This window comes from Accipiter gentilis, chromosome 24 (assembly GCF_929443795.1).
Source record: "Accipiter gentilis chromosome 24, bAccGen1.1, whole genome shotgun sequence".
NCBI lineage: Eukaryota > Metazoa > Chordata > Aves > Accipitriformes > Accipitridae > Astur > Astur gentilis.
The window spans coordinates 5,073,745-5,100,494 of NC_064903.1; the positions used below are offsets into that span (position 1 = coordinate 5,073,745).

At 42.0% G+C, this 26,750-nt stretch overlaps 2 protein-coding genes across 3 annotated transcripts in view; one reads left to right on the forward strand and one right to left on the reverse strand.

Moving 5' to 3' along the window:
- Positions 1-20,054, reverse strand: part of COL4A5 (collagen type IV alpha 5 chain) — an 87,644-nt gene extending 67,590 nt beyond the window's left edge. For both annotated transcript variants that reach the window (XM_049827810.1, XM_049827811.1), the window contains exon 1: positions 19,860-20,054. In XM_049827810.1, coding sequence (XP_049683767.1) covers positions 19,860-19,952 — 93 coding nt within the window. In that variant the 5' untranslated portion in view covers positions 19,953-20,054. The remainder of the gene's footprint in view (positions 1-19,859) is intronic.
- Positions 20,055-20,907: 853 nt separating this feature from the next.
- COL4A6 (collagen type IV alpha 6 chain) overlaps positions 20,908-26,750 on the forward strand; it is a 141,373-nt gene continuing 135,530 nt past the window's right edge. The window contains exons 1-2 of the mRNA XM_049827301.1: positions 20,908-21,019; positions 21,132-21,180. Of these exons, the coding sequence (XP_049683258.1) occupies positions 20,973-21,019; positions 21,132-21,180 (96 nt within the window). The 5' untranslated portion in view covers positions 20,908-20,972. The remainder of the gene's footprint in view (positions 21,020-21,131; positions 21,181-26,750) is intronic.

Genomic DNA, 26,750 nt, shown 5'->3' on the forward strand with positions numbered 1-26,750 from the left:
TTGATAGTTTGGTTTTACTAAGACTCCCATTCACTAGAATGGTCAAAGGAAGAATCTGTCATAAAACCCATTCAAAAGCAATTCATCTTTGAGGACTTCCATACAGCACACAGCCTGTCTCCCCTAAAAGTTCTTAAACCTGAAACTTGCAATTCAATCCCATATACTTTTTCACAGATATGAGGAACAGAAGTGCTTCTGCAAGGCTGATGTCCTTATGAGTCATTCTACTACCTGCAGCAGGCTTAACTGTACAGCTATTGGGGCAATGAATTACTGTTATTCAAAGGTATAATCTCAACTTCAGGATGGACTCATGGTAGACTAAACACTTCAGGCTTTATTTTTCCCTTTCCTTCTGAAGAAGCACTTGCTCCTAATAGTAAGTTTTAGATTAATTACTAAGCACCTCAGGTCTCTCCCTTCAGTATTTACCAGCATCACACAACCAGCTATTCTTGTTAGCAAGCTAAACAGGTAATAAAATTAACACAGTACTACTTCCACTGGAGAGCAAAGAAAAGAAAAAAAAGCTGAATGAAACATTGAGTCTTGCATTCTGATAGAGTGCCATATCAAACCACAAAGCCCAGTGTCAAAAGAACTACAGGTACATTAAACCCCTCAAGTTCTGGCACAGCATGCATAGAATCCTAGAATGCTTTGGGTTAGAAGGGACCTTAAGGATCATCTAGTTCCAACCCCCCTGCCATGGGCAGGGACACCTTCCACCGGACCGGGTTGCTCAGAGCCCCATCCAACCTGGCCTTGAACACTGCCAGGGATGGGGCAGCCACAACCTCTCTGGGCAACCTGTGCCAGTGCCTAACCACCCTCACAGTAAACAACTTCTTCCTTACATCTGATCGAAATCTACCCTCTTTCACTTTAAAGCCATTACCCCTTGTCCTATCACTACATGCCCTTGTACAAAGTCCCTCCCCATCTTTCCTGTAGGCCCCCAGCAAGTACTGGAAGGCTGCTAGAAGGTCTCCCTGGAGCCTTCTCTTCTCAGGCTAAACCACCCCAACTCTCTCAGCCTGTCCTCACAGGGGAGGTGCTCCAGCCCTCTGATCGAGCAGGTCCATGTCATTCCTGTGCTGGGGGCTCCAGATCTGGACACGGTACTGCAGGTGGGGTCTCACCAGAGCAGAGTAGAGGGGCAGAATCCCCTCCCTCAACCTGCTAGCCACACTTCTTTTGATGCAGCCCAGAATGCGATTTGCTTTCTCGGCCGTGAGCGCACAGTGACAGCTCACATTCAGTTTTTCATCCACCAATACCCCCAAGTCCTTCTCCACAGGGCTGCTCTCAATCCACTCATCGCCCATCTGTATTTGTGCTCGGGATCGCCCCAGCTCAGGTGCAGGACCTTGCACTTGGCCTTGTTGAACTTCATGAAGTTCGCACAGGCCCACCTCTCGAGCCTGTCAAGGTCCCTCAGGATGGCATCCCTTCCCTCCAGCATGTTGACCGCACCACACAGCTTGGTGTTATCAGCAGACTTGCTGAGGGTGTGCTCAATCCCACTGTCCGTGTGGCTGACCAAGATGTTAAACAGCACCAGTCCCAATACCAATCCCTGAGGAATGCCTCTCGTCACTGGTCACCACTTGGACATCAAGCTGTTGACCCCACATCAGGTGACCCCACATCACCCCCCAACAGGTTTTTATTGCCAAAGAGGAAGGGGGAGAGGGGTTAGAAACAATGGAAGTGTTAGTTAGGCTAAAATCCATCGTTCTAAAGTCTTCTAGTCCAGAAAACAATGAAATAGGACTTCACAATTCACCAAGTCTGTCTCTAGACCACATAACTGGTAAAATAAAGTTTATTTCCTGGAACCCCTACAATACCTAGATTAGTTCAAATACATGGAACTTTAATGCTGAGAAGCAGTTTAACAGTGTTTTGTAGTTCATGAAACTGTGGAAACTGCTTATTTCCAAGCTGAATTGCAACATCTTATCATTTGTCCTTGTTCACAATTTAAGGTTGGTAGAAGAGAATTTTCACAGTAGATACTGCAACTACTTGTTGGACAACTGTGGAAGACCTATTCTTAGAATGAAGCTTATACACAGTGGACAAATCCTGCACCTCACATAGCTATTCTAGCTGCTACAGGACTTGCCTAAATGCTACTAACATCATCTGCTGCATTCAAATATGACAGCTTACCAGTCAACAAATAAGAATGTTTTAACTTTAGAGAAAAAAGGAGCACGAACATTGGACAATTCTATCAGTATAGAGACTGACTCTGCTGTTAGAAATTCACTCTGACTAAAATCAGTGAATTCAACACACAGAAAAGCATCAGTTACAAATGCCTTTGCCCTAGGAGGAAGACTACAGTACTCTTTCTGCTGTAAACATGCAAAAGTCTCAAATTCAATTATTCATACCTCTATATATAACGGAAAAGAAATTCAGCCTTTCAGTTCCAAGCAGACAGAGATCAAGCTTTATTTTGGTGGTGGTCCTGAAGAACATACTCAGATTTATTAGTGTGCCAAGATCTGTGTAACGAAACACCTGCACAGTTATCTAGCTAAGGATTTACTATGCATCCAGGTCAAAGATTTCACCACTTATCTCCAGCAAGTTGAGTTTCCTTTCACTTGCCTGGACATGAATATAACCAAGAAACAAGAGGTTTTGTGGGGATTTGACAAGCAGAGTTAAAGCTGCTATTGTGACTTCTAATCATGATTTCACATACATGCTTTTTAGGCTTAACAAGAGTACAAGTCTGCAGGTCACACATATTTGAGTAATAAACAGTTAAGTCAGCTATGGCAGCAAAGCCATCACAGCTCCATAATCCAAATGGCCATTCTTTTCTCATTGAAGTATTTATGAGCAGTAACATTTCTAAAGCAGAATCTGAATTAAAAGATTATTACCTACCCTTTTAAGTAATCATTTCCCTCAATATACCTAGCTAAACATACTAAGAGTAAGTTTCATGGTCTAAAATGTAAGAGTCAAAACATGTTTGCAGAAGTTCTTGACCAACTTTTTTTTTTTTTCCTGAAGTAAGGGAACTTCTGACATGTAATTTAACCTGTTACACCTTGAGGCACCATCTTTCTTTGAAGTCTGCACAATACAAGATCTGTTCAGACTTGCAGAAGAAGCTCTTCGCTGTAGTAGCCACAGTTCTGGCCACTGTGAATGAGAACACAACAGAGGCAGGCTAAAAACAGATTCTGAGACACCTGATGGAGAAACAACCCTTCTTTTTCCTCTTAAGGGGCAGCACTAGCTTGTTTAGACACCTGAATAGCTTGTATTATAGTAAAAACATGAAACATAACTGTAAAAGACCCATTAAATCTAGTTAACACACCCCAAATGAATGTTCTGATTATACAGAAAGTTTATGGATCAATAAATTTTCTCTTAGAAAACAGTTACTATGATTTGGTTGGAATTAAAGGGCTACTTTAAAAAAAAAAACAAACAAGCAAGAGAACCTTGGCATAACCACCTTCAGAGTACATAAAAATTTAAGCAAGGATGTCTATGTTAAAAATAAAGATGATTGAATTTTTCTGCCTCTACTTTGTACTAAAATTATATGGAATTTTACTGCTTTAAACTGAACCAATTATAGCTTTTTAACACACACTTCCCTGTACAGGTTATCTTTCACAGCAGTTTCTAGTTAAAATAAAGGTAATATCTGCAGCAATAGATCTTTCCTTAGACATAGTCTAACCACAGACAACTTTCTGACTCAGAGTCTTTTTACTGAACTAACACCCAAAAGCTTAACTTACTTGCATGCCCAAACTGTAACTATTTGGCCATAAAGATTTCTCCTTACAAACCTGAGAGCAACACAGGGAATAATTTCTCTCTGCTTTCCTGGAAGCTCCTAAGAAAAGTTCAGAGAAAAGACCTATAGAAGCACTCACCTACAGATTTTGGCAGGTTGAGTGACCTGCCATGCAGCAGCTGCTACTGCTGCACAAAAGACCCAATTGGCAAACAAGGGGAATAGAAGGGCAGGCTATTCAAATGCCTGAACTGCTGATCAGATTTTCTAGGAACAGAAAAAAAATGGGAAGGACTCATCCCTAGCAAGCCCCAGAGAGGCTGCAAGTCAGCAGGAAGACGCCTACACAGAAACAATTTTTAACCTCCCAGAAGCTAGGGGTTCCCACCTCCCTTTTTTGACAACTAAGGTGAAAGCAACAAGCAAATACACACAGAAGCGATCCCCCCGCAACAGGAGGTATTGCAGCCTAACAGAATCTTTCTGTATCTGATTCCTGAACCAGAGAAGAGGACAGAAAGTGCAAGAGCCTAGCTGGGCATCCAGTCAACTTCCCTGCTATCCCGGATGTTGCTCCCTTTCTCCATACTCAGCTTTAAGAGGGCAAAGACGGAGAACTCTTCAGGACATGAAGACACTTTAAGCAGGCAGTACAAGGAACAGAGTTAGCAGCCCTTGCAACTCACAGTAGCTCATTCTCATTTTCTACAAAGCCTTCCATCTTTGAAAGTGATTGTTGCCACTCTGCTTTAATAAGTACTGCCAGCCTTGCACTCAACTGCATGGACAGTTCTCACCACTTCTGAAAACTCTTAAATTTCTGTGGTCTGTTAGTCTTACGAGACAAAGAATAGGCTTCAGTGTAGTATATTTTACTGGGTGTGACACACAGAAAGCGAAATAATCATCACTTCAAGCTCCACTGCCCTTCTCACAAGCATTTCAAAGCTAAAATTGAAGAGACCTGAGAAGCCAAGTACTTTTACTCCTGTCCTAATGAACACAAATTTCCAGACAGCTCCACATCATGCTGTATGAGTTTGCAAAAATTTCCTTTAATAGCAACTCTGGTTAAGTGTTACCTTTATGCTACCATCCAGAAGCAGCATCTTAAAAAACATCTATGTTCAGATTTGGCAAGTACACCTCCCAGTAAACAGTGCAAGCAAAGAGCACTAAAGACAGAATGTAGACTACCAGGTGATTTCTAGCCCACTTTGTCTCCAAGTTCACTAACTGACAGATGTCAAACACCATATTTCCCTCTTCAGCAGGCAGTTCAGCACCTGCATGAACCTCTAAATAGAGCATTAATAGAGAAACACCCTAAACAAGGTGACTCTGGTTGGCTTTTCAGTTTTGGAATGGGAGGCTTTGCAGATGGACAAGTTTTATACCACCCCTGTAGGCAGTCTACACTTCACTGCTGCTCATTTCAGTTCTAATTGCTGAGCTCAGAATGCAAGTCATCCTCTAGTTTTTATATAGACCATAACCAAACTCCTTAAGTACAAAGCAAATCAGAGGAATGGTTCATTTTAAGCGTGCCTCCATCTTCACCTGTCCAGTTACACATTTCTGCAACTAACACTAGCACTGAGACACAAGCATTAAGTACCTGACATTCAGTCAGTGGCAGTATACAGTAAGCCACTTTGCTTTTCAGGAAGTCTCAGTTTTACTTGAATTTTACACACAAGTCTCTAATCACTAGCCTCTTGAGGCTTCCTGATTTTTTCCAGCTGCAAATAAGAAGTGCCATATGGTACTCATTACAGGTTAAGATTTACTAGTCATTTAGGACCTTTCCCAAGTGACAGGTGTTAGATGTTGCCACTTTCTATAACCATGTCCAAATGTAACACAAACTTAGACCTAACTGTCAGCTAGTCTTGTAAGCCTCAGATATGTTTGCAAGCCAAGTATTATAGTCATAACACCGCTCATTCTGGCAGTCTGTTTTTAATCTTTTCCTAGTTAAGGAAATGGAATAAAGATACAGGCTCCAGACTAATTCCCCAGAAAACATCCTGTTCCTCACCTTCATCCATACAATATGCAACAGGGGAAGTTTCAACTCCTGAGTCCTGTTAATGGATGTCAGTCATTTGCCACTGACAACTGCACCTTCATGTCAAGTGCATGAAGCAGACCACACAAGAACAGAAATCCACTTTTTCCTCTGAGAAAGGAGAGACAAAATAGAACAGCATTTCAGATTAATCCAACCCCACTGTGGTCTATTTTGAAACTACTGAAAGCACTCAATTAATACCAAAGATTAAGCAAGTATACATGCTAAAAAGAATAGAGGCAGAGCACAGTGATATTGCATTGAGATGTTATCTAAAGTAGTACACACCCTCTTAACTGTCAGAACAAGACCTAACTCACTTAAGGCTTGGTGGGCGTCTGGGGGATTTTTTGTGGTGGAGGTGATTATCAACTCCATTCTTCTTCAGTTCTTGGACCAAGTATCATAGCTCCAAGGTTCTTCTAGTTAAAGCTGTTTTATCATTTGTTTATGCCTGTAGCATCAGCATACTCTGTGTACACATTTTAATACCTGAAGATAGCACTATGGGCAATGCTTTCTCTGCATTGCTCAATACTAGTAAAAAAACCTACTCTCCAGCCTAAGGTAATCAAAGTTGAAAAAGTAAGTGGCACTGAAGAGGGCCAAGTTACACAAGGAAACAATGAAGACAAAGCAATTGTCCTAACCCTGTAAGTCAGGGGCACTTCCAAAAGAATCGAGCATCAGGACCTGATGAGTTGGGAGGCCCTTTTCTTCTTTTATCCACATGGGTTCAGAAATCCCTAAAGCTGATAAAAGTTGGATATTTAGTGTAAGCTCTCAGATGCCCGCTCAGGAACTCACACACTTAACTTCAGCAGATGAAGAGCAGCCCACAGTGTTAGCCTCTCGAGTTCACTGGCCATGTGCTAGCAATAGCTCAGGGTCTCCTTAGAGCACCTGTCACTTCAAGTGAGGTGCTTCACAGCAAGGTGCACCTTGCTATGAAAAAGTGACCTTATAGTGATATGGAAGATGACAAAAGTAATTTCCCCCAGACTATTTCACAGGGGCAAAGCAAAAAGGGGCCTGAATGTATTTTTTTTGCCTTTAAATGCTGGAAGGGACAGCTGCAGGCTAGTGCTAATAGATCATTGTATCTAGCACAAGCAGATCTTGGAATTAAATACTCAAACTTGATTAGAAGTAGATTTCACCCCCTTACTCTAGAGGCTGTACATTACATTATCCTGAGAATCATTACATTTGGTTTCCACTGATCATCACTAAACAGAAAGCACACCCTGGGAATTAAGTTGCACTTGTCAGAGACTTGCTATGTTAAAAAAAATTTTGAACCCATGCCAAAGAACTAGCTAAAAGGACCATAGATAAGATCTTTACAAAAAGCATTGAAAAACCAACAAGTTTTTTGAACTATTAACATTGTATCAGTAGTAGGAAAGGCAAAATGAATTTGATCAGTGCTAGAGGAAGAGGGTGCAGAGGGAAAAGGAAATGCAGTTTATATTTTTGTTTTGAACAGAAGCCAATGTCTAAGCCTTTATTATTTCTCCTGCATTTTGTCTCTGTTGCCCACCAACCATAAAAAATTATTTTAAGAAAGTTACAATGGAGTATTCTTCCTGAGAGATACAGTAAAAAACATTTCAGCAGAATATGAGTACATAAAAAAAAAGCATACCAGATAGTGCTTTAGTAAAGACACAAATTAAAATGTGTAACCCAAATATTCCTTTTTCAAAATAGAAGGATACCATCCACTTAGAACTTGCAAGCAAAGTGTCACTTTCAATGGATGCTGTGTAAATAGATGAGTACTATTTGTTTTGGGAAGGAGGAAGTCTTAAGCAGTACCATTAAGCTTCTCCTTGCTTTGCCACATGGAAATTTAGTTACTGCTTTCTCCAGCAGTTCATTTTATTCACAGTCACTCTCTGGAGGTTACTCAGTAGCAAGTTAGCCATATCTGAAGTATCTGGTTAAGGCGTTTCTCTGACCACATCTGAGGATGTCAGTAAGCCATCTTCCTTGCAATATTGCACTAAAATATTGTCAGTTTAAAAAAAGTGGGAGTAGGCAAGGACAGCATACATGGTTCCAACACCCTATCATAATAATTACAGTGAGGAGATCCATTCATAGGAAAAAGCCCTCAAGTATTATTAAAACTAAAGGTGCAGTTCAGTCTGAAGCTTGGCAGGAATAAGAAACAGCCCCTGGCATTTGTACACATTCCAAAACAGAAAGTCACTTTCTCTAAGGGAAAGCGTTCCCTAAGGCACCCTGTTTGAGAAGTATACCAGCTCCCACAAGTGCTATTTGGAGCTGAACATATGCCAAGAAAAGAACCTGCTGCAAGTTTGTGATATATGCTCTCCCTCCTGTAGTAACCAGTAGGTTAGATACAAGCTCTCAATATGGAGCATTTCCACAGTTTTAACTGTACTCCTACACCAAGCAAGGTTTGGAGCAGAAGATACAGTTGCAGAGTGGAAGGATGTTGCAACAATCAGAACAAATGGAGAACTTCAAAGACAGCTCTGCTTTGAGCAAGAGATCACCTAATCTAGCCTTCAGAGCAGTAGGATTATACCTCCAGACTAAATTTTTCTATGATTCTACAATAAATGACAAGCTTGGAATCTTAGCACTTTTAAATTTTGTTATCTACATTTAATTAAAAGTATTCAGAGTGTTAAATCCAACAATGGTTTTGTGGAGGGTTAACTTTGGCTGGACACCAGGTGCCCACCAAGCCACTCTATCACTGCCCTCCTCAGCTGGAGAGGGAAGAGAAAATATAAAAGAGAGGCTCATGGCTTGAGAAAAGGACAGGGAGACATCACTCACCAATTACTATCACAGGCAAAGAGACTCACATCAGGGAAATTAATTTATTTTATTGCCAAAAGTCAGAGTAGGGTAATGAGAAATAAAAACAAACAAAAAAAAACCACCTTCCCCCTACCCCTCTCTTCTTCCTAGGCTCAACTGCACTCCCTTTTTTCTCTACCACCTCCCCCAAAGCAGCACAGGGAATGGAGGTTGTGGTCAGTTCATCACACATTGTTTCTGCCTCTTCTTCCTCCTCCGCTCTGCCACGGGAGACAGTCCTCCACAAACTTCTCCAATGTGGGTCTCCTCCACGGAGTGCAGTCCTTCAGGAGCATACTGCTCCAGCATGGGTCCCCCACAGGGTCACAAGTCCTGCCAGAAAACCTGCTCCAAAGTAGGCTCCTCTCCATAGGTCCACAGGTCCTGCCAGGAGCCTGCTCCAGCACAGGATTCCCATGGGGTCCCAGCCTCCTTCAGGCAACCGCCAGCATGGGCTCCTCCCTGGGCTGCAGGTGGAGATCTGCTCCCCCGTGGACCTCCCTGGGCTGCAGGGGGACAGCCTGCCTCACCACGGTCTTCCCCACGGGCTGCAGGGGAATCTCCGCACTGGTGCCTGGAACACCTCCTCCCCTCCTTCTTCACTGACCTGGGGGTCTGCAGGGTTTTCTCTCTCATATTCTCACGCCTCTCTCCCAGCTGCAGTCACACAGCAGGAGGTTTTTTCCCCCCTTCTTAAACACAATATCCCAAAGGAGCTACCACCATTGCTGACAGTCTCAGCCTTGGCCAGCAGCGGGTCCATCTTGGAGCCGGCTGGCATTGGCTCTGTCGGACATGGGGGAAGCTTCTGGCAGCTTCTCACAGAAGCCACCCATGTAGCCTGCCCCTACCCCCCACCCCAGCTACAAAAACTTTGCTGCACAAACCCAATACAGTTTTCTGTGCTTACTCTCTCCTGCGAAGCATAGGAGAAGACAGTAAACTTACTAAAAGTCTCCAGCTCTGCAAAGCTGAATGGAATATAGAATCAGTACCAGAAGAATTACCAAGGTACAACTGTAGCTCATATTTCAGGTATCAGGTATGTCAAATATTTGATCAGTATCTGTTATCACAGTATGAGACATGAAATAAAACGCTCAGTCTGAAGTGGAGAGCCAAGAAGCTGGAGAAATTTGTCCAAAGATTACAGCACTTTGAATATACACATTGGTTTGGACAGTTTTCTTCTTTCAGGAGCCAGCATGACAGTGTTTTGTGGCAAGTAACTGAAGCTTCTTAGGCAGCATATTTATGATGACCAATGAAAACCGCTGTTCAAGTGCAGCAAAATCTTGCTTGACTGAAGAATATTTTTTCCAGACTTCATTACCAATTTGTAATGATTAGCATTCAGAAATTCATCTTTACACTTTAAACATCCACCTTCTGTATTTGTATTCTGAGCCCTTTTAGCAACTGGTGATAATACAGTATTTATTTCATTTCAGGATCAGTGTTTGATAACCTAAGAGTTTGTCTCTGATATGCTCCTGAACACCACCAAAAAGCTTAAGGTCTTCCTTACTATCTTAAATAATCTTCTACCAAAATTATCAACACGATCCTTTCTGACATCAAGACAAAAAAGTCACTAAAAAGCTTACAGTGAGTTTTAGGACAATACAGTCACAGCAATCCATCATCTTATTGATGTTAAACACATTTGCTTAGTCCAGCTGTTTAAAAAGAAGAAAAAAAAGTCATACTATTTCCATCACTGTCATGACTGAAAGTGCTGTTTGTCTACAATTACTTCTGTAGTATATTAGCAATTTAAGGTTCTTTAAAGTGACCTGCTTGATTATTCTCACTCTTAGGTACAGTATGCTGATGTTCTAAAAATACACATTTTCTGAGCATGACTAGACCTGTCAACAAGCATTTTCTCATTCAAGCCTAGAGTTAAGGAATTTTCTAGGTTCACTTAGGGTACAAAAATTCATACTTTAGATGTACATGTTTTAACACTTTGTTACTACTACTGCTTTAAGGGTTTGTAAGCTTTTAGAACAGAAAAGATACTTTCAAGATTTTTGTCCATGTGTATGCACATGTGGAAGGGTGTCACCAATTCTATTGCTAATAAATTTCCATAAGCGTTCTGGATCAGAAACTAAATGACACCACATATACACTTTCCCTACAGTCAAAAATACAAAACCCACCCCATCGACACAAATATAAATTTTTATATTGATGTTTTCACTGTTTGCCTGGGCAGACGCTAGGCACAGCTTCTGGAGATTTTCATGGCACTACTTTCCCCACCAAGAACGTGCTGAATAAATATTGGAAGTTAAGCTGACTAACCAAAAAACACTCAAGCCTTGCAACTTCTCATCCTCTCTAGATTCTCTACTTGTTGTTTTAAATATTTAATGACTTAAAAATTAAAAAAAAGTAATTGTTTTGCAGAAACCTCAAGGTTTTATCCTCATGTCTGACTACACAGTGACTAGATGAAAAGAGATACGAGAAGCCCAATAGAAATTCTCATTTTTCAGTCCAATGAAGAAGCCTCCTTTTCCTTCTGAATACCTTTGCCCTTTAAGGTTCAATCAAGAAAAGAAGTGTTCTTAAGCTAATTCAGAAAAAGTATTTTCTCCGATTAAGTCAATTCACATTGTCTGAATGACAGCTAAAAGTTACTTTGCCTTTCAGAAACAATGGCTTCTGCTGTCATTCTGTATAACAGGTTGGTTCAAAGTAAGTTGACTCAAGAAAAATCACTGCCCCATAAAAAGGATTATTTTTAAAAGGTTTTTAAACTGAGTTCATAGCTCCTTCATCCAGACATTGTTTTGCAGTGGCATTTCTTGTCACAAAACCAAGTTTTCTGGGAGCTGAAGATCTGCCTAGCCTTGCCTGCAGGTCACATTAGTTTTCATTGCTTTACTTAAAGCCATTTAATTATGGTTTTTAATAATTGCTACTTTAATTCAAGGTGTAGGAAGAGTGCAGTTCATTGCCCAGGGTGGTCATTTTCTTCCTCGCTATCGGAAACCAGCAGGATTTCAGTGCTTAAAGAGAAAGGTTTGCTTCTGAAGAATCAATGCTGCGTTTAGTAGACACAGGCTGATGCTAGATAGTCTCTTCTTCATGAGTTGTCAACATATTTCTTCCTTAATGAAGGAACATTAGCATTCACTGCCAACAAGGTAAAGCCAAAAGAATAATCAAATGCAAGTGTTGAACTAATGGTTGCTTAAGCTTGACAGCTTTATATAATTAATAACTAACACTTGTTATATTTTCACCAAGAATGCAGGAGTTAGAAAGGCTAGGAACCAGAATGGAGGAGAGTAATAACATTAATTATTCTGAACATTCTGTAAACTTTGACATTTTTCAGAGTACTCAAGAAATACCAGGAAGTCCAGTACATGTCATCAAAATCATCGCTCAATTTCCCTACCTTGATTAAAAAAAAAATAGGGAAAGGACAAGAGTATTACTATCAGGAAAACAGCAAAGAAAACAGTGTTTAGGATAAAGGTGAAGTATATGGACTCAGAGAATTTTTCTACACAGGGAGATGAGAAATATTGCCAGAAAGTGTTTAATAAAGTTGATTTGTTTAGCAACAGGTAGTTATTAAAATAGTAGGACCCATAAGTCCACACTTGAATGAAAACAATGCACCTGGCACTGGTCTTCTAAGTAGTTCTGGATTCCAAGTCACCATTTTTGCATCATACTGTTTATACTAGTATACAAATTAAGAAGCATGATAGACATCCTGCTAGATTAAGACAGAAAGGTAGAAAACTCCTACTATAAGAACAGCATGAAGCAGTTGATAAAAGGGGAAAAAGATTGCCAGCCTATAACATCATAGGCAAGCAAAAAACCCCAGCACCCTTCTCACAGGAGTTTCAGAGGCTCTTAAGCAAAGTAACAGGGTAGAAAGGGATGGCCTTCCCAGATCAGAGCTTGGGAATGAAAACCAGGTAACTGATTATTCCAAACACCTTACTAAGGACTTGACACATCACTCAAAACCCATCATTATCATCAAGTGCTCAGGGATTTTTCTTAAGTTTTGAGTTGCAAGAGAAACTCAGTTATCTTATTTCCTGCTGTTCACAAAAGAATCCAAACTGCACTTTATTAAATACAATGTACCAATGCATATTACCAGTGCACACATTTATGTATAAGAAACCTAATTTGTATTTAGGGATGTGCTACAAGATGAACAGGTAGCTTTGGATTCCCAGGCTTATAACTACCAGCTGTAGATGGCATACAGGTAACAAGTTATCAAATGTAAAACACAACATCTCTGACACCCTTCCACTCGATGCTGCCAGCCCTCTAAGGTACTTGAGGTTCCTGAAAGACTTTAAGAAGAAACAGGAGTCTGTCAAAAACAACAAAAACCCAAACCCCAACCACACAGTGTTGATATTCAAAGCTCACGGCCTTTCTCTCAGTACAAATATTGGCAAGTTGCTTCACTTTAGCACTATGGTTGCCAAATAAAGCCAGATTTTATGTTTAGCACATTAAGGTTCTTGTATTTTCATCTAGCCCAGTAACCACACAGAAAGGCAGTTAGTCAAATTGAAAATTAAGCTAGAAAGGAGTCTGTGTAGTTCTGCTTAATTTTCCATATAAGTTATAACATCTTCTTAGTGTTTTTATGTCACTTAGAGCAGTAGTTCCTAAAACACTGAGCTGAAGGACCTCTATCAAGCTTTACCTTTCTCACAAACTGCTCTACAATCTCAAGCTCTTAAATGAAGCCATTCCAATATAGCTCTGCTGATTATTTGCCATGGCTCTCAAGTGAGCCTGAAGCAATCAGCAGTGTCTTACCTTAACCTTGTGCAAGAGGCCCAAATGGACCAGTCATCTTTCAAGTTCTTCTACCAGAGCCAAGAAGGTGATCTTACCTACCATAACTACATTTCCAAATGCAACACAAGGAGGTGAGGGATACAACTATTACAGTAGAGAAAGAGATGGAAAGAGATTAAAGTCTTTGTTTCATACCAGTGAAGCATTTTAACAGAAACCAAGGATTTCATCCATGCTCACCATTCCTTCTACATACACCTCAGCTGCAACTAAGGGTTGTAAAAGCATACAAATTCCCTAGAAAGCAGTACAGCATAAATATCTTTCTCTAATAGTGTGGTTTAAAATGAAGATTCACCTTCATAACAACTAAAGTTAGTCCTAGAATAAACACACTTTCCAATGTGTTTAATATATTTCAGCAGAAAGTCCTGACAGGTAAAAACACTGGCAAAAAGACTTACTAGCCTGTTTTCAGGCAGGAAAGTGAATAGAGCTTTGCTTATCTCAGGGAAAGTTAACAGGAGGGAAAGCAGGGGTTTCAGCAGACCTGCAATAGCAAAGCTTATCTAGCATACAGTGGGCTCATATTAGACTACAGTAGAACAGTTTTGAGGCATATAGCTAGACCTGCAAAGAGAATAATTTTGTAGATAAACTAGAATCAAAAGTAAAATACCTATTAAGTGTGTTGCACACAGATGCCTTTTACAGTGCCAGGAGAGAGAAGAGATTGAAATTCAACTCTGACATTTTAATTCTCTGTAGAGATTAGGTAAAAGAAACAAAATACAGATGAGACTAAACTATTTTTCTTCCTCTCCAAACTGGATTTCTCTTTGTCTCCTTCAACAACAGAGCTGCAATAACCAAAAGCCTTGAAGGTTATCGCCTTCAAGTCAGCCAAAATCCATAGCTTTAGAGTTCTTCTCTGACTCCTAAAACACACACTTCAGGTGAAAAAAACCCTCATTGTCAATATCGCCACCACAATTTATTTTTCTTTTGTTACAGTAAAACAGAATAATACACATACAAACACACACTGCATAAGACACTCTCCACAAAAGCAGAATACAAAATTAAAATTCTGAGTGCTGCTGTGCTGACAGCTTAAGAGATAGCTTCTTGATTAGTTGGAACTAAAAACAGCATTTAAGTAAATACAAGCCTTCCAACTCACAATTTAACTACAAAACTATGAATAATTTTTGACTACAGGATATGTAAGTTGTCTCAACAGAAACTACACCTCTGAGCACGACTATACTCTCTCATAGTTTTAGACTTACAAGATAATTCAGGCTGGAAGGGGCCTCAGGAGGGTATTTAGTCCAGTCTCCCACTCAAATCATGGCAACAGAGATGGAGTTTCATAAGTGAGAATCACACAGTATCAAAGTCCTTTCCAAGCAGACTACAATTATGTCTATTAATACGTTACAGTTTAAGCATCACACCTTTTAGATGGAGACCGAAGCATTAGCAAGTTTAAGCTAAAATGTTTCATTTGCAATATAGCTTTGCAATTACCAATTGTCCAATATCCATCTCTCCTAAAATTAAGATCACATGCCCCAGTTTTTCCTTCTTGCATCTCCTCACAAGTTCTCAAAGAAAGACTTAAGCTCTGCAAGAAAGACTTGAGACAACTGCAAAGCAATTGTTTTTTTAAAATAAGCATTAGAATTCTTTTTATAACAGGACCCTTTCCTCTTCAGCTCAGCTATGTTTGTTCTGTTGATAATTTCACATTACACTGAAGCTTTTCCTCCAGATACCACACACTTTGCTATTACATGACCAGGATGCTCAGCACATTCCCTTTTTCAGAAGCTGCAATGGACCAGTGATATTTAATAAGGTTTAATTGCCTTGCTAACCTTTCACAGGAGGGTAAAGGATGCTGCTTAAGAATCCTTAAAACTGTACCAGCACTATATCTTTTGGACAAGTTTTATTTTAGATACTCTTGAGAAGACATGGTTTACAGCACAGAAAAGTCTGCAGTCAACATCAGATAGCCAAACACTGCATATAGCAAGAACTTAAAAGCACCCGAGTGGTTTTAAACATTACTGAGTCCATACAGCCTTATGAAACAGATAAGCAAGGAGCGTCTTCATTCAAAGCAATTTGTCTGGTACTATCATTACTGGCAGAGGCTACTTTCCATTCAGTACGCTTGCATAATGCTATTCCTAGAATGTGTAAGTGTTATCTAAATATCTTCTTATGTGGTGATATCAGTGGAGAGTTTACACAATCGATGCAATTAGAGAAGGAAGCATTTTAATCTAAGTGAATGAAAGGTAAAAATGCACAATACATCTTCGCTGTATGCGCAGAACAGATGCCTTACTGCACTTTGCCCCAGATAGAAAATATGCGTGTTAGATTTGTTGCGTTCTTACTGATTTCAGTTGTTTTGTAATACAGAAAAGTTTCCACATGTTCTACCAACAGCAACTAATTACAGTGCGGTAAGCATTATTGTTTATTCATAGTAGAAAAAGATCACTATGGAAATTTATATTTGCTGTTAAATAAACCAAGTAACACTATGTCCTAGGAAAATTTCCCTTTCTACTTAAAAAAAAAGTATAAGTGACTTAAATAATTGCTTTCAGTGAGTAGATTAATTCATTCATGGACAGAAAATTAAAGCCTAGGAGTTTCAACAGAACTATCAGTCCATTTCCATCATGTGGAAAAATTTAATAAGATACATAATGATTTTGTATACATAGCCGCATATGGTCCAAATGGCTTTTACATTAAGTTTCATTCAGGATTCCTTTGATTTCTTTGTATTTTAGTATGTGCCAGAACACACAGAGATACAACTTTTACTATGTATCTTAACTAAGAGCCATGAAAGGTTAAAAGCAAAACACAGGACAAATGACAAGTTGCAAGCGGGAGGGCTTGAGTCTTGATGTTATGAAACAGTCTTGTGCATGACTAATCAAGACACATCCACGGAATTTCAGGATGAAATACTTCTTGAATCCTAAAAGCCAGCATCCATTTCTTTCTGCTTTTACAGACCTAGCTTTCATAACTAGAAAGAGCCGCAACCAGTTATGAAATGGGAAATAGTAACAACCACCACCGCTACCATGATAAAATAGTTAGGACAAACAAGAAAAACACAGATGACCATTATTTACAGGTTAACCATATTAATCAAGTACATTGTAATTAATGACACAGTAGCATGTATTTATATACATGGTAACCTCTGAAAGAAAAAAACAAAATCTCAGCTAAACTTAGAGAACTTTAATGAATAATACTTTACCTTCTTAAACACAAATGATGCCCATCTTGCCAGCCTGCCTCACCATATTTGATCAACTGTTTTCACCCCCACACTTTCAGTCAAACTGGAGTTATAATGGAAGGCAAAGAAAAAGAGACATTGCAGAAGTTACTTCATCTTTAATAACTTTTGGGCTGACAAAGTCTATTTAAGCTTTAAAAACCAAGGCCTTAACTATGAGGGAAACTTTTTCCAATATAAACCAACAGATAGTCACCAACTTCAAGTAAGTTTTGTAGATTAGCACAATTCAAGAATCTAGTCCATCTATGTTCTTTAATTAAATAGATTTCTCAGTCACAATTTGCAATCACTTTTCTATAACAGTGCAAGTGTAAACCTGCCAGGAAAGGAAAAAAATCTGCTTATAGGAAGAGCTAATTGGCTTATATACATGTATATAGATTTATATTAAAACCACTAAGGCACTCAATAATATTGTCCCTCAACATACATTATAAGCACTCATACCCTCCGATGAAAGCGTACAACAAATAAGGACTTTTTTATACTGTAACTTGAAATCACTTCATGCACTGATGACACCATCTTCCACCTCATTCATTCTCCCACTCTAAAGTAAGACTGTTCGCAGACTCCCAGCTACTTTTACACTGTTCCTCAGTAGTTAGACACTTCATTCTACATCAACAATGAGTCTTGCAGAAGAGTGCATAGCATGATCTGTATACTACTCACCAAGTTTAGATAATGGGCTATGGAAACCCAGCAATAAAATCTGAACAATTAAATTCATCCTTATTTGTGTATGAAGTTTTGGCTTTTTTTTTTTTTAATAAGTTATTGGAATGTCCTTATGATGTCCATATTGGCAGATAACTCAACTGTACTCTGTCACCTTGTAACTGATCACATAGCCATATGCACTATTTGAATGGTCTGGAGCAAGGACACCAGAATGAGTTAAACTTGTCCCACCAGATTTATCCTGTTGGGGAAACGGGAAGGATTCTGATACAAGGTCCCAAAATAAAAGTCACAGAAGAGACAATGCGTATCAAGCATACTGCTACAGTGTTAATTCAACCCTTTCTGACAATGAGAAAAATAAAACGCTGATCCTCATTAATAAGGATCAGCATCATTTAGCGTTATCATCATGGGAGATTCAAAGATACCAGAAGACCCAAGTATCAAGAAACCATTAGACCCTTATGACAAAATGTCAGTGGGACTTATGTAGGTTGGAACAGAGGTAGCTCTCTTTCCCCCACTCCCACTAGCCCTTGGGTCTTCAGTTAATCTTATCTCACTGGGGTAGTAAATCCTCAGGGGGACTTATCCTAAAAGAGAGACTGTAGCACAAGGTGGTGTTAAGAACCAGGAACTCCACCCTTGCTTTTTCTCTTTTCTTCATTTCTCCCAAAGCAGAAGACTGCCTACAGGGTCAGCCTAGCACAGTCCCCTTCCCAGACCCCACAGATTCCCACCAATTGCACGCATGAAACTCTGCTTGGGTGCTTTCTTGAGGAAAGAAAAGGGCCACATTTATGCACACAAACCTCCCCATCTTCAACCCCCGCCGGCTAAAATAGTGAAGTCCTGTAGGTAGGAATTCCTTCTTTGGGGATGGAAGTTATGGGAGGGAGCCTGATGTGAGGTGGTACTTAACAGAACAGCAGAACGAGTATTACAGACAATGTGGAGACAAAGCAGTTCTCCAAATCAATAAGTACTGGTGGCACACTAGTATCGCTTACACTTGGATAACACACCTGGGCATGGTAAGAAGGAGGGGTAGAAGGAGAAGGGAGTATATTACAGCTGGTCTTTGCTTTTTTGGAAGGGCAGATGAAAGGTCTGCAAAGTTTCACTGTAAAGGAATGCACTTCAAAGGAGAGTTCAAGACAAATAAGGTTTTGTCAGCTCTAACTACAAATCGGACAGGGGAAGTAGGAGAAAGGTAGTCTACACCTATTACCATAACATATTATGATTTTTCAACTAGAGAGTAACAACAGAAATCTGGATTCATTTTCCCTTCCAAAAAAACTTTAAAAAAGTTAACAGCCAGAGGAAGGGATTGTAAAAATCTGAAATTAACCCACGTTAAGGTACAAACCTCTTAGTTAATCTCACCACTTGTTAACAGCTGAAGGTCTTAGTCAAGTACCTTGAAACGGGAAGCTAGGGATCACCTCTCCCTCCTCTCAGTTTCAAGGCCCAGCCGCTCCAGGGAAGCTGGGATAGCATCCCTCTCCCAAAGAGAGAAAACAAAATTCTTCTCCAGGCCACCTACTGTGCACCCTCTGCAACACCGCACGCATCTACCATCTCCGCTAGCATCGCAACTTGGGTTTTAAGAAAGCAGAAATACAGCCCTCAGGAAAACCAAGTCACAGTCTGAGGCGTAGTCCTCCGGCAAACCGTGCCCACAAGCATCCGGCTCCCTGCCACGTCCAGGTGGGACTTACAGATGCAGGTGAAGGCTCGCTGGCAAGAGCTCAGACACCTCTTCACGAAGGTCCTTTAGGGGAGGAAGGCGGGAGGGGGTGGATTTTTCCTCCTTTGTCCTGGAGGAACAGCGGGTTCAGAGCACACACAAAAGCTCGCCCGCCTCGCACTCACGCTCCCTCCTGCCTCCCCGCAGCCGCCGGCGGACCCAGACGTACCGACGGCACGGGGGTACCGCCGAGAGCCGGTCCGACGCCGGCAGCGCCGAGAAACCTTTGTCCGGGGACGGGCACTGCCCTCAAAAAGGCCGCCCGGGAGCCCCCCGACACCTGAGGGCAGAGAGGCGAGAGACCCTCCCGCCCGCGGCCCGGCCTCACGCCGCCGCCGGGCTCCTGTCAGGGGGCCGCGGCCCGCTGCGGGCGCCCCCCCCCCCCCCTCAGCCGCAGCGCTGCCCACCGGGGAGCCCACCCTCGGCCACCCCGCTTATCGAAAAGGCTCCAAAGGTGCCCGTCCCCCCCGCCCCGAGGCTCTGCGCTGCCGCCGCCGCGCCCGACAGGGACAGCGGCGCCGGGCAGCGCCTGAGGAGAACAAGGAGGGCGCCCCGCACTCACCGCCGCCACCGCCTCCTCCGGCCCCCAGCACCCCAGCAGCAGCAGCACCAGGCAGCCGGCAGCCAGGCTGCGGCTCCTCCACCGCGGCTCCATCCTGCCCGCTCAGGAGCTCCGGGGCTGGCCCTGAGGCGCGGGCATAGCCCGGCGGGGCAGCTCGGCTCCCTCCAGGCGGCTCCCGCCGGCCGCCCCGACGCCAGCGCCCGCCCCTCTGCCGCAGTCGCCCGCTTCTCCCGGCTCAAGTCCTCCCGGGACTACTTGCCCCACCAGTATTCATCCGCACCCTGGGCGGGCGGGCGGGCGGCCGCCGGCGGAGGGTGCGCGCGTGTGGTGTGCGGGGCAGGGCGCGCTGCCGCCCCGCTCTGAGGGGACCGTGGTTCCCCGCTGCTGCCACCACCCTTCCCCCGTGGGCGCCGGGGTTTTGTCGGCTCGAAGGGCGGGCGCCTGCCTCTCCCCGCCCCGCACCTCCACCGGGCGGGCAGCCGCTGGACCCCGGACTATTTTCTCGAGCGGAAGCACCTCGGTGTGTGAGGGCAGGGGGCGAAGCTGTTGGCAGTGCCGGGTCGCACCTCAGGAGGGGCTGGGCGGCGGGGTGCGGGGCTGTGAGGGGGTGTCCGCCGCGGCTCGCCCGCTTCAGTCCCGTCCCGTCCCGCCCGGCTCCGCTCAGGTGCGACGCTTCAGCGAAGAACCGCGTAAACTTTTTTGCCCGGGCACGCTCTGGCACGGCGCGTACCGGCACGGCGAGCGGAAGGCGGCGGGTGCCCTGTAAGGGGCCGGGGCGCCGCGGGGTAGCGGCGGGAAGCGAAGCGTAAGCGGTGAACCGACCCCGAGCGCCGGTGGGGCCAGCCCGGCCGCTCACCGCAGGGCGAGACACCCTCGGTCTTCCGTTGTAGCGGGGAGGGCGTGTGTGTGTGTGTGGGGGGGGGGGGGGAAAGGAGCCGGTGGAGCGGCCGCACCGCGGAGGTGAGCGGCGGCGGCGGTGGTCGGCCGCGCAGGGGGCCCGCCCTGAGTGACGGCGGCGGGCCCTCCTCTTCCTCCGGCGGCGCGGAGCCGGCGGGCGCAGCGGCGCGTAACCGGTCTGCGTCCTCTCCGCCTTCCCTGCAGGCTGCCTGAAGGATGGGCCGCGGCTGCGCCCCTGCTCCGCCGGCCGCGGGGCGCGCAGGGTGAGTGGCGAGGTGCAGCGGCCCCCCCCCCCCCCCAATCCCCCCCCCCCTTTCCCCGCCGTGTGTCCCGGCCCCCCGCGGGTGATGACCCTGTCCCTTTTCCTTCCTGCAGGGTGCTGGTGCTGGTGCTCCTTTGCCTGGGCGCGGAGCTGGCGAGCGGGGTAAGTGTGCAGGTCCCGGCCGCGCCTGTGCCTCGCTGGAGGTGGATGTGCCTTAGTGAAACCTGTCGGGGTTTGGGCATCCTCCGGCCAGAGAACAGACACCTCCCCAGCCCTCTCGGAAAGACACCGGGATTTTTAAAATTATTATTATTATTATTATTTTTAAATTACCGTACACCTCTGCTCCAAAGTCCCTTTGCGCCTTTCGTCTGCTCAACTTTGAATTAGTTTTGCAAAGTACGCTGGGGTGAAAGACCATCCGTACTCGGTGTAACAGCTTTCTGTGTCTGGAAGGATAATCGGTATCTCTCTTTGCAACTGACTGCCTTTCGTTCTTTTTCAGCTGCTTCTCAAACCGTTCTGTTAAAAGCTGACCCTTTAGATCCTTGCTCGCAAGGGATCCAGCCCAGAACACCCCTTAGCTAAGTAAAAGTGATGTGAGAAATTAGAGGATTAAGCTCTTCAGTGCTGTATCAAGGTTTATGACTATGAATTAGTAAATGTGTTTTGAATTCCAAGTTGGCATGCAGAAGCAATGACTTTATGATCTGTCAATCTGACAATTTTATGACATAAACACAGATTTTCCTCTGGCTGTTTTTAATTAATGTTTAAACAGATTAGTGAGGGATCGCAGACTTTTTAAATGTTCATAATTCTTCACTTTTTTGGTGTTGTAATAGATTTTTTGCAGCTGGGATGCTGAAATTGTTAGCCCGCTCAACAGTAGTGACTAAGAGAGTCCTCTGGAAAATCTGTAGCCTAAATTAAGTGTCCAACTGATGTATAGTCAGCAGTTCAAAAAAACCTCTTCCTTATATTGTGATGTAAATTAAGATTGTACAATACTCTAATCTTTGTGGTCTGGATTTTATAGCACATGTGCAATAATGAATTGATGGAAGTAGCTAGTATAATATGTTTTACGCATGTTTATTTTAATTCAACTTCTAACAGACTTCTCTACAAAAACAGTTAAAATACGGGTTCTTGATTTGTCAGCCAATGTTTTTCTACTGCTGTTGCTACTCTTTTGATTAAAATTTTAAGGATTAAGAACCTTCCTGTGCAACTGGGAAGAAATTTTTTGAAAAGGCTTTAATAGCAGAGGGGTTTATACTTTTCATAAATAAGAAAGGCTTGATTCTGCTTTGAGTTTTTTATAATCAATTGCACTAGTAGAATTTCATCATCCTGATCAGGTGCTAGTTACAAGCTCTAATCTTCTCAAAGATTAAAAGATTAGACAATTTTCTTCAACAAAACCAAGACCTGTTCTTCAGAGTGTTCTTGCTGCAGTGGAATCTATGCGGAAATGACTTTTATAAAGCAAGTATTCTCAAGGCTTTCTGAAATAAAGGTGCCACATTTTGCAGTCATTTTTATAAGTTCATGCAATATGTCAGTGAAATTGTTCCTGATTGATGCAAATGTAACTGACAGCAGATTTTTAATTGTTTGCTCTCATTTTGCTTCATACCTGTTGGAAAGCACATATCTTAAGCAGTCAGATTTTTGTTAGTTCCTTGACATGTTTCGTTGCCAATAAAGGGACTTTGTCAATTTAAGTCTATTGCAATGAGTAAGATTAATACCTACATGCCATTTCTAAGTCTTCCTGCCAGTTTTCTTCAGGGTTAGAAAACAAGCAGCATCTTTGTTGTTGTGTGATCAGTCTGAGAGTTCGAAAAAGAATCAGAAATAGGTTCTTAAAATACTTAGTTTTAGTACCTTATTCCTCTAAGCAGTTAACGCATTTAATTATTATTAAAAATGCTGTCAATCATGCTCAACAGGAAAGATGTACAACTATGTTTTTGTCAACTTCAGAACAGTAGTAGGTAGATGACATTCTGGTACCGCTGAGTTAAAAACACACCCTAACACCTTCCAGCATGAAGAAAATACTAGTTGTTGAAATTGGTTTTGCAGTAAGCAGAGCTTTTTTAGGAAAAGCAGGATCTCTGAGACATTTCTTAATAGTCCTCTGCTATAGAATTTGAGGCAACTGAGCACAGTGAAGTACAATGTTAATAAAATGAGGTTAAAACTTCAGGTTAGTAAGGAATAGTAACTTCTAGAAGGCTATTCACAGAGATAGTCGATGATTAAAGCACTTTTTGCTGAAGATGATGTGATTTATAACTTTGTTCATCTTCTCTCTTTTTTTTTTTCAGATAATCTTATTTTGATAATTTATCTGTTGTAAAAGAAACATCCGAAAATATTGTATCAAGTTGTTGAGTGTTCTTCAGAAATGTTAATGTGGACATGACTAGTAGGCAGTGGCTGGCATGTCAGGCCAGCATCTTGAATAAAGTTGTATCAAAGATGGCTTTGACTCAGAGGTCTCAATTACAAGGTGTAGTCATCCTTCCCTCTGTAAGAACAGGATTTTAAAGTGGATCAGAATTAATTTCTCAGCTTGTACTTATTTTTTCCTGGATATAAACAGTGATCTATTTTGAATGGCAGTACAAAATTAGTCTTGTAATACAATCTATGTTTTCTTGAGCCAAGTGTTGAAAACATGGATGACTTGCTGTTACACGTGGGGTTACTCTGCAGAGAGGTTGTTACCTTGTTTGTAGACCAATTGCTGGGAGTGACCTAAGAGTTTTCCCTAACAGCTTTCAGTTGAAGTCACTCCAGAAGCTATGCTTCATTCATGTTTTCAATCTTTTATTTTCAGTAATTTGCATTAGTAATGACACAGGGGTGTCAGTACAAGATGCTGTGCAAGCACAAAGCAGCAGTGCAGTAGTATCTTCAAGACATTCGTTACACTGGAAGGCATATGACAAAAGTTGGTCCAGAGCTGGGGGAAATAAGACAAAATGTTGGAACAGTGCTAGAGAGGCAGGTGTTTGCTTCTGCTAATTACTGCCCACCCCTGAGGTTTTTCCTGGTTACAGGGCAAGATACAGTTTTTAGAAGAGGGACTTTTAGAAGGGTAATCGGAGTTTTGCTGGTGTTTCTGGGATGTCCTCTCATAAAGGTGAGGTAGACCATGAGATGAAAATAGTCACAAAGTCTAGAGACAGCCTCTTGCAATGAAATTTGAGATTCTCGTCTCTTCACAAAGCTCTCAGCTGAGCTGCATCATAGCCCCAGAAGTCATTCTATGCCCACTTGAGAGCATACCTGAGATACAGGTGAGATGGTGACTCCTCATTTATTTCTTTTCTGCCATTGTTCAGCTAGTTGAGCACACCTGGAATATGTGCTAGTCTTGATGTGATATCCTAAGGAACTACTGTAAAGACTTATTGTCAGACACGTTCTCTTGGAACAGCTGAGCTTTCAGATAGAATTTAGTTAGCTTTTATTGTATGAGTCTGGACTTCATGCACTATTGCAACTCATCCAAATCTTCTGGGGTTTTTTTTGCTAATAAATGTGCAGATTAACTAGAGATACCCTCTTTTTCTAGCGCTTAGTATCTTGTTCAGCAGAACATCTACAGTATCCAAGTAAGGCAAATAAAAACTACGTGCCAAAACCAGTTCTGGGCAGTCTGCTCTATTTTGAGTAACTGAAGCTCTGCCAGTTTATGACAAGCTAGGCCAAGTGATTTTATTTCTCTTTTCTCTTACTGTATCCCAGGTTTTCTGTGTGATTTTTTTTTTTTTTTTTTTTTGTTGTTATATCTATGATACAAATGTTTCATTTAATAGGTACTGGACCAGCTTAAGTGAACCAAGCTCTTCGTTTTCAGTGGCCTTATGCCAAAAATAAGTTTTGTCCCAGAGCTCTGACGGAGGGAAAATATAACTGTTTAATTATGGATATTTAAAATCAGAATTGTGGCTCTCATCATTCCACTTTCCAATTCAGTTTCTGCAAATAATGATCTTGTACATTAAGAGGTATTTAATTTTTTTTTTCTGTTTCTTTGCCATTTTAATCAATGTTTATAAGTATGCAATCCTTCTGCAGTTTGACTTTTACAGCTATATCTTTACAGAGCAGTGAGCTTTATCGGGAAAAAGGTAATATCTGTAGTAAAGTTACTTGTTTAAGAAAGGAGCCTACAGAATTCAAGAAATAATGTAAAATGCAAATCTAATCTTATAAATCTCAGGATTTGTTTACCAGATAAGGAAGCTTCTAATCTGTAAGAATGCATGGGTGTTGAGACACTTGAGTGGTGAAGATTTGCACAGTGCACTGAGAATAGTCATTCTGCAAAGGTGAAGTTTGAATAGTAATAGGTCTGTAGCTGAATAATGAGAATTATTCCCTGGTTCTGTAGCAAAATAATAAGAATTACTTTCAAGAAAAAAAAAGCAGACAGTTCATAACAGTGCTAATTATCTAGCCCTTGCTAAGACCTGTTGAATTTTATGGAAAATTGTAATTTAAAGCTGAATATCCATTTCTCTCCCATCTGAACAAATAATTGTTTATTTGCTGAATATTTTCTGGGTGCTAAAGATAATTGAGCATAAAATGTGGCATTTTATTTGGCACTCAGATATTGTTAGGTCACAGCAGCTATGAAATGAATAATGCGTGTGATTGTGTTCTGAAGAGCTTTTTTAATATCATTACTCATTTAAGGTTGTGGCTGCCTTTTGCATAGGTGTGAGAGGCATTGTGTGACTTGAAGAAGCATTTTGCTTCCCCTTCTGGACAAGCCAGCTTTACTGCCAGCCACTGTGTTCCCCTGACTTAAGAACTGCTATTAGTAAGTCATGCTGGTGTCCCTGAAGTAGGCAGGGTATTTCATGGTGGGGCTTCTCTACCCTTTGTCCATCCTCGCTGTAGAGACAGTCTCTACGTGAGTAGGGGTCTGGTACCTTACTCCTTACGAACTCTTCCTCCTGAGGTAATTGCAGTAATATGCTGATGCTCACAGATACTGTGAGAATGCTACAGGTTGCAAAAAGTCTTGATAGTAAAATGGCTCTAGCTTGCAAATCTGTAACTCCACAAGGTCTTAACTCTGTCTCTTTCTTGTCTACTTTTTGTGTAAGTCATACTCCATTTGTAGACGTAGAACTGCTCCAGGAGGAGAGCTGGTAACTCCCTGACTAGTACAGGTAGAAAAGAACTTCTCATTTTCCCATGTCCCCAGAGACACAGCACCTGTTCAGGCAAGGTTGTCAAAGTATTGCTAGCTCTTGGTGTTTAATCAGACAAAATTTTTGATCCATAGGAAGCTGCAGTGTTTTTTGAAAAGAGCGTAATTGATCCAAAGGCTTTTTCCTGTTCATACAGATACTCTGCATTATTTCTGCAAGTACTTTTGCTGCTAGCTGAGTGCTGACTGGAGCATTAAGGTTAGACATCCAACTAGTGTCTTGTAAGACTGTTTTGGTTATGTATCAGAAAATATGACCCACCTGGTTTTTGAGCATCTTCTAAGATTAACTTGGAAGGGAGAGCTACAAACACTGCAAAACTAATGATTTTGTATTAAACAGTGCTGAGGAAACGGAAACATATTTTGGAGATGCTAGCCAGTTTTAAACTTTTGTCAGTGCCTTTTATGGGATTATAAATTCTTTTAGGTACCTCAAAACAATAAAATTAAGGTATTCTCTCTGGGGAAAAAAAAAGGTATT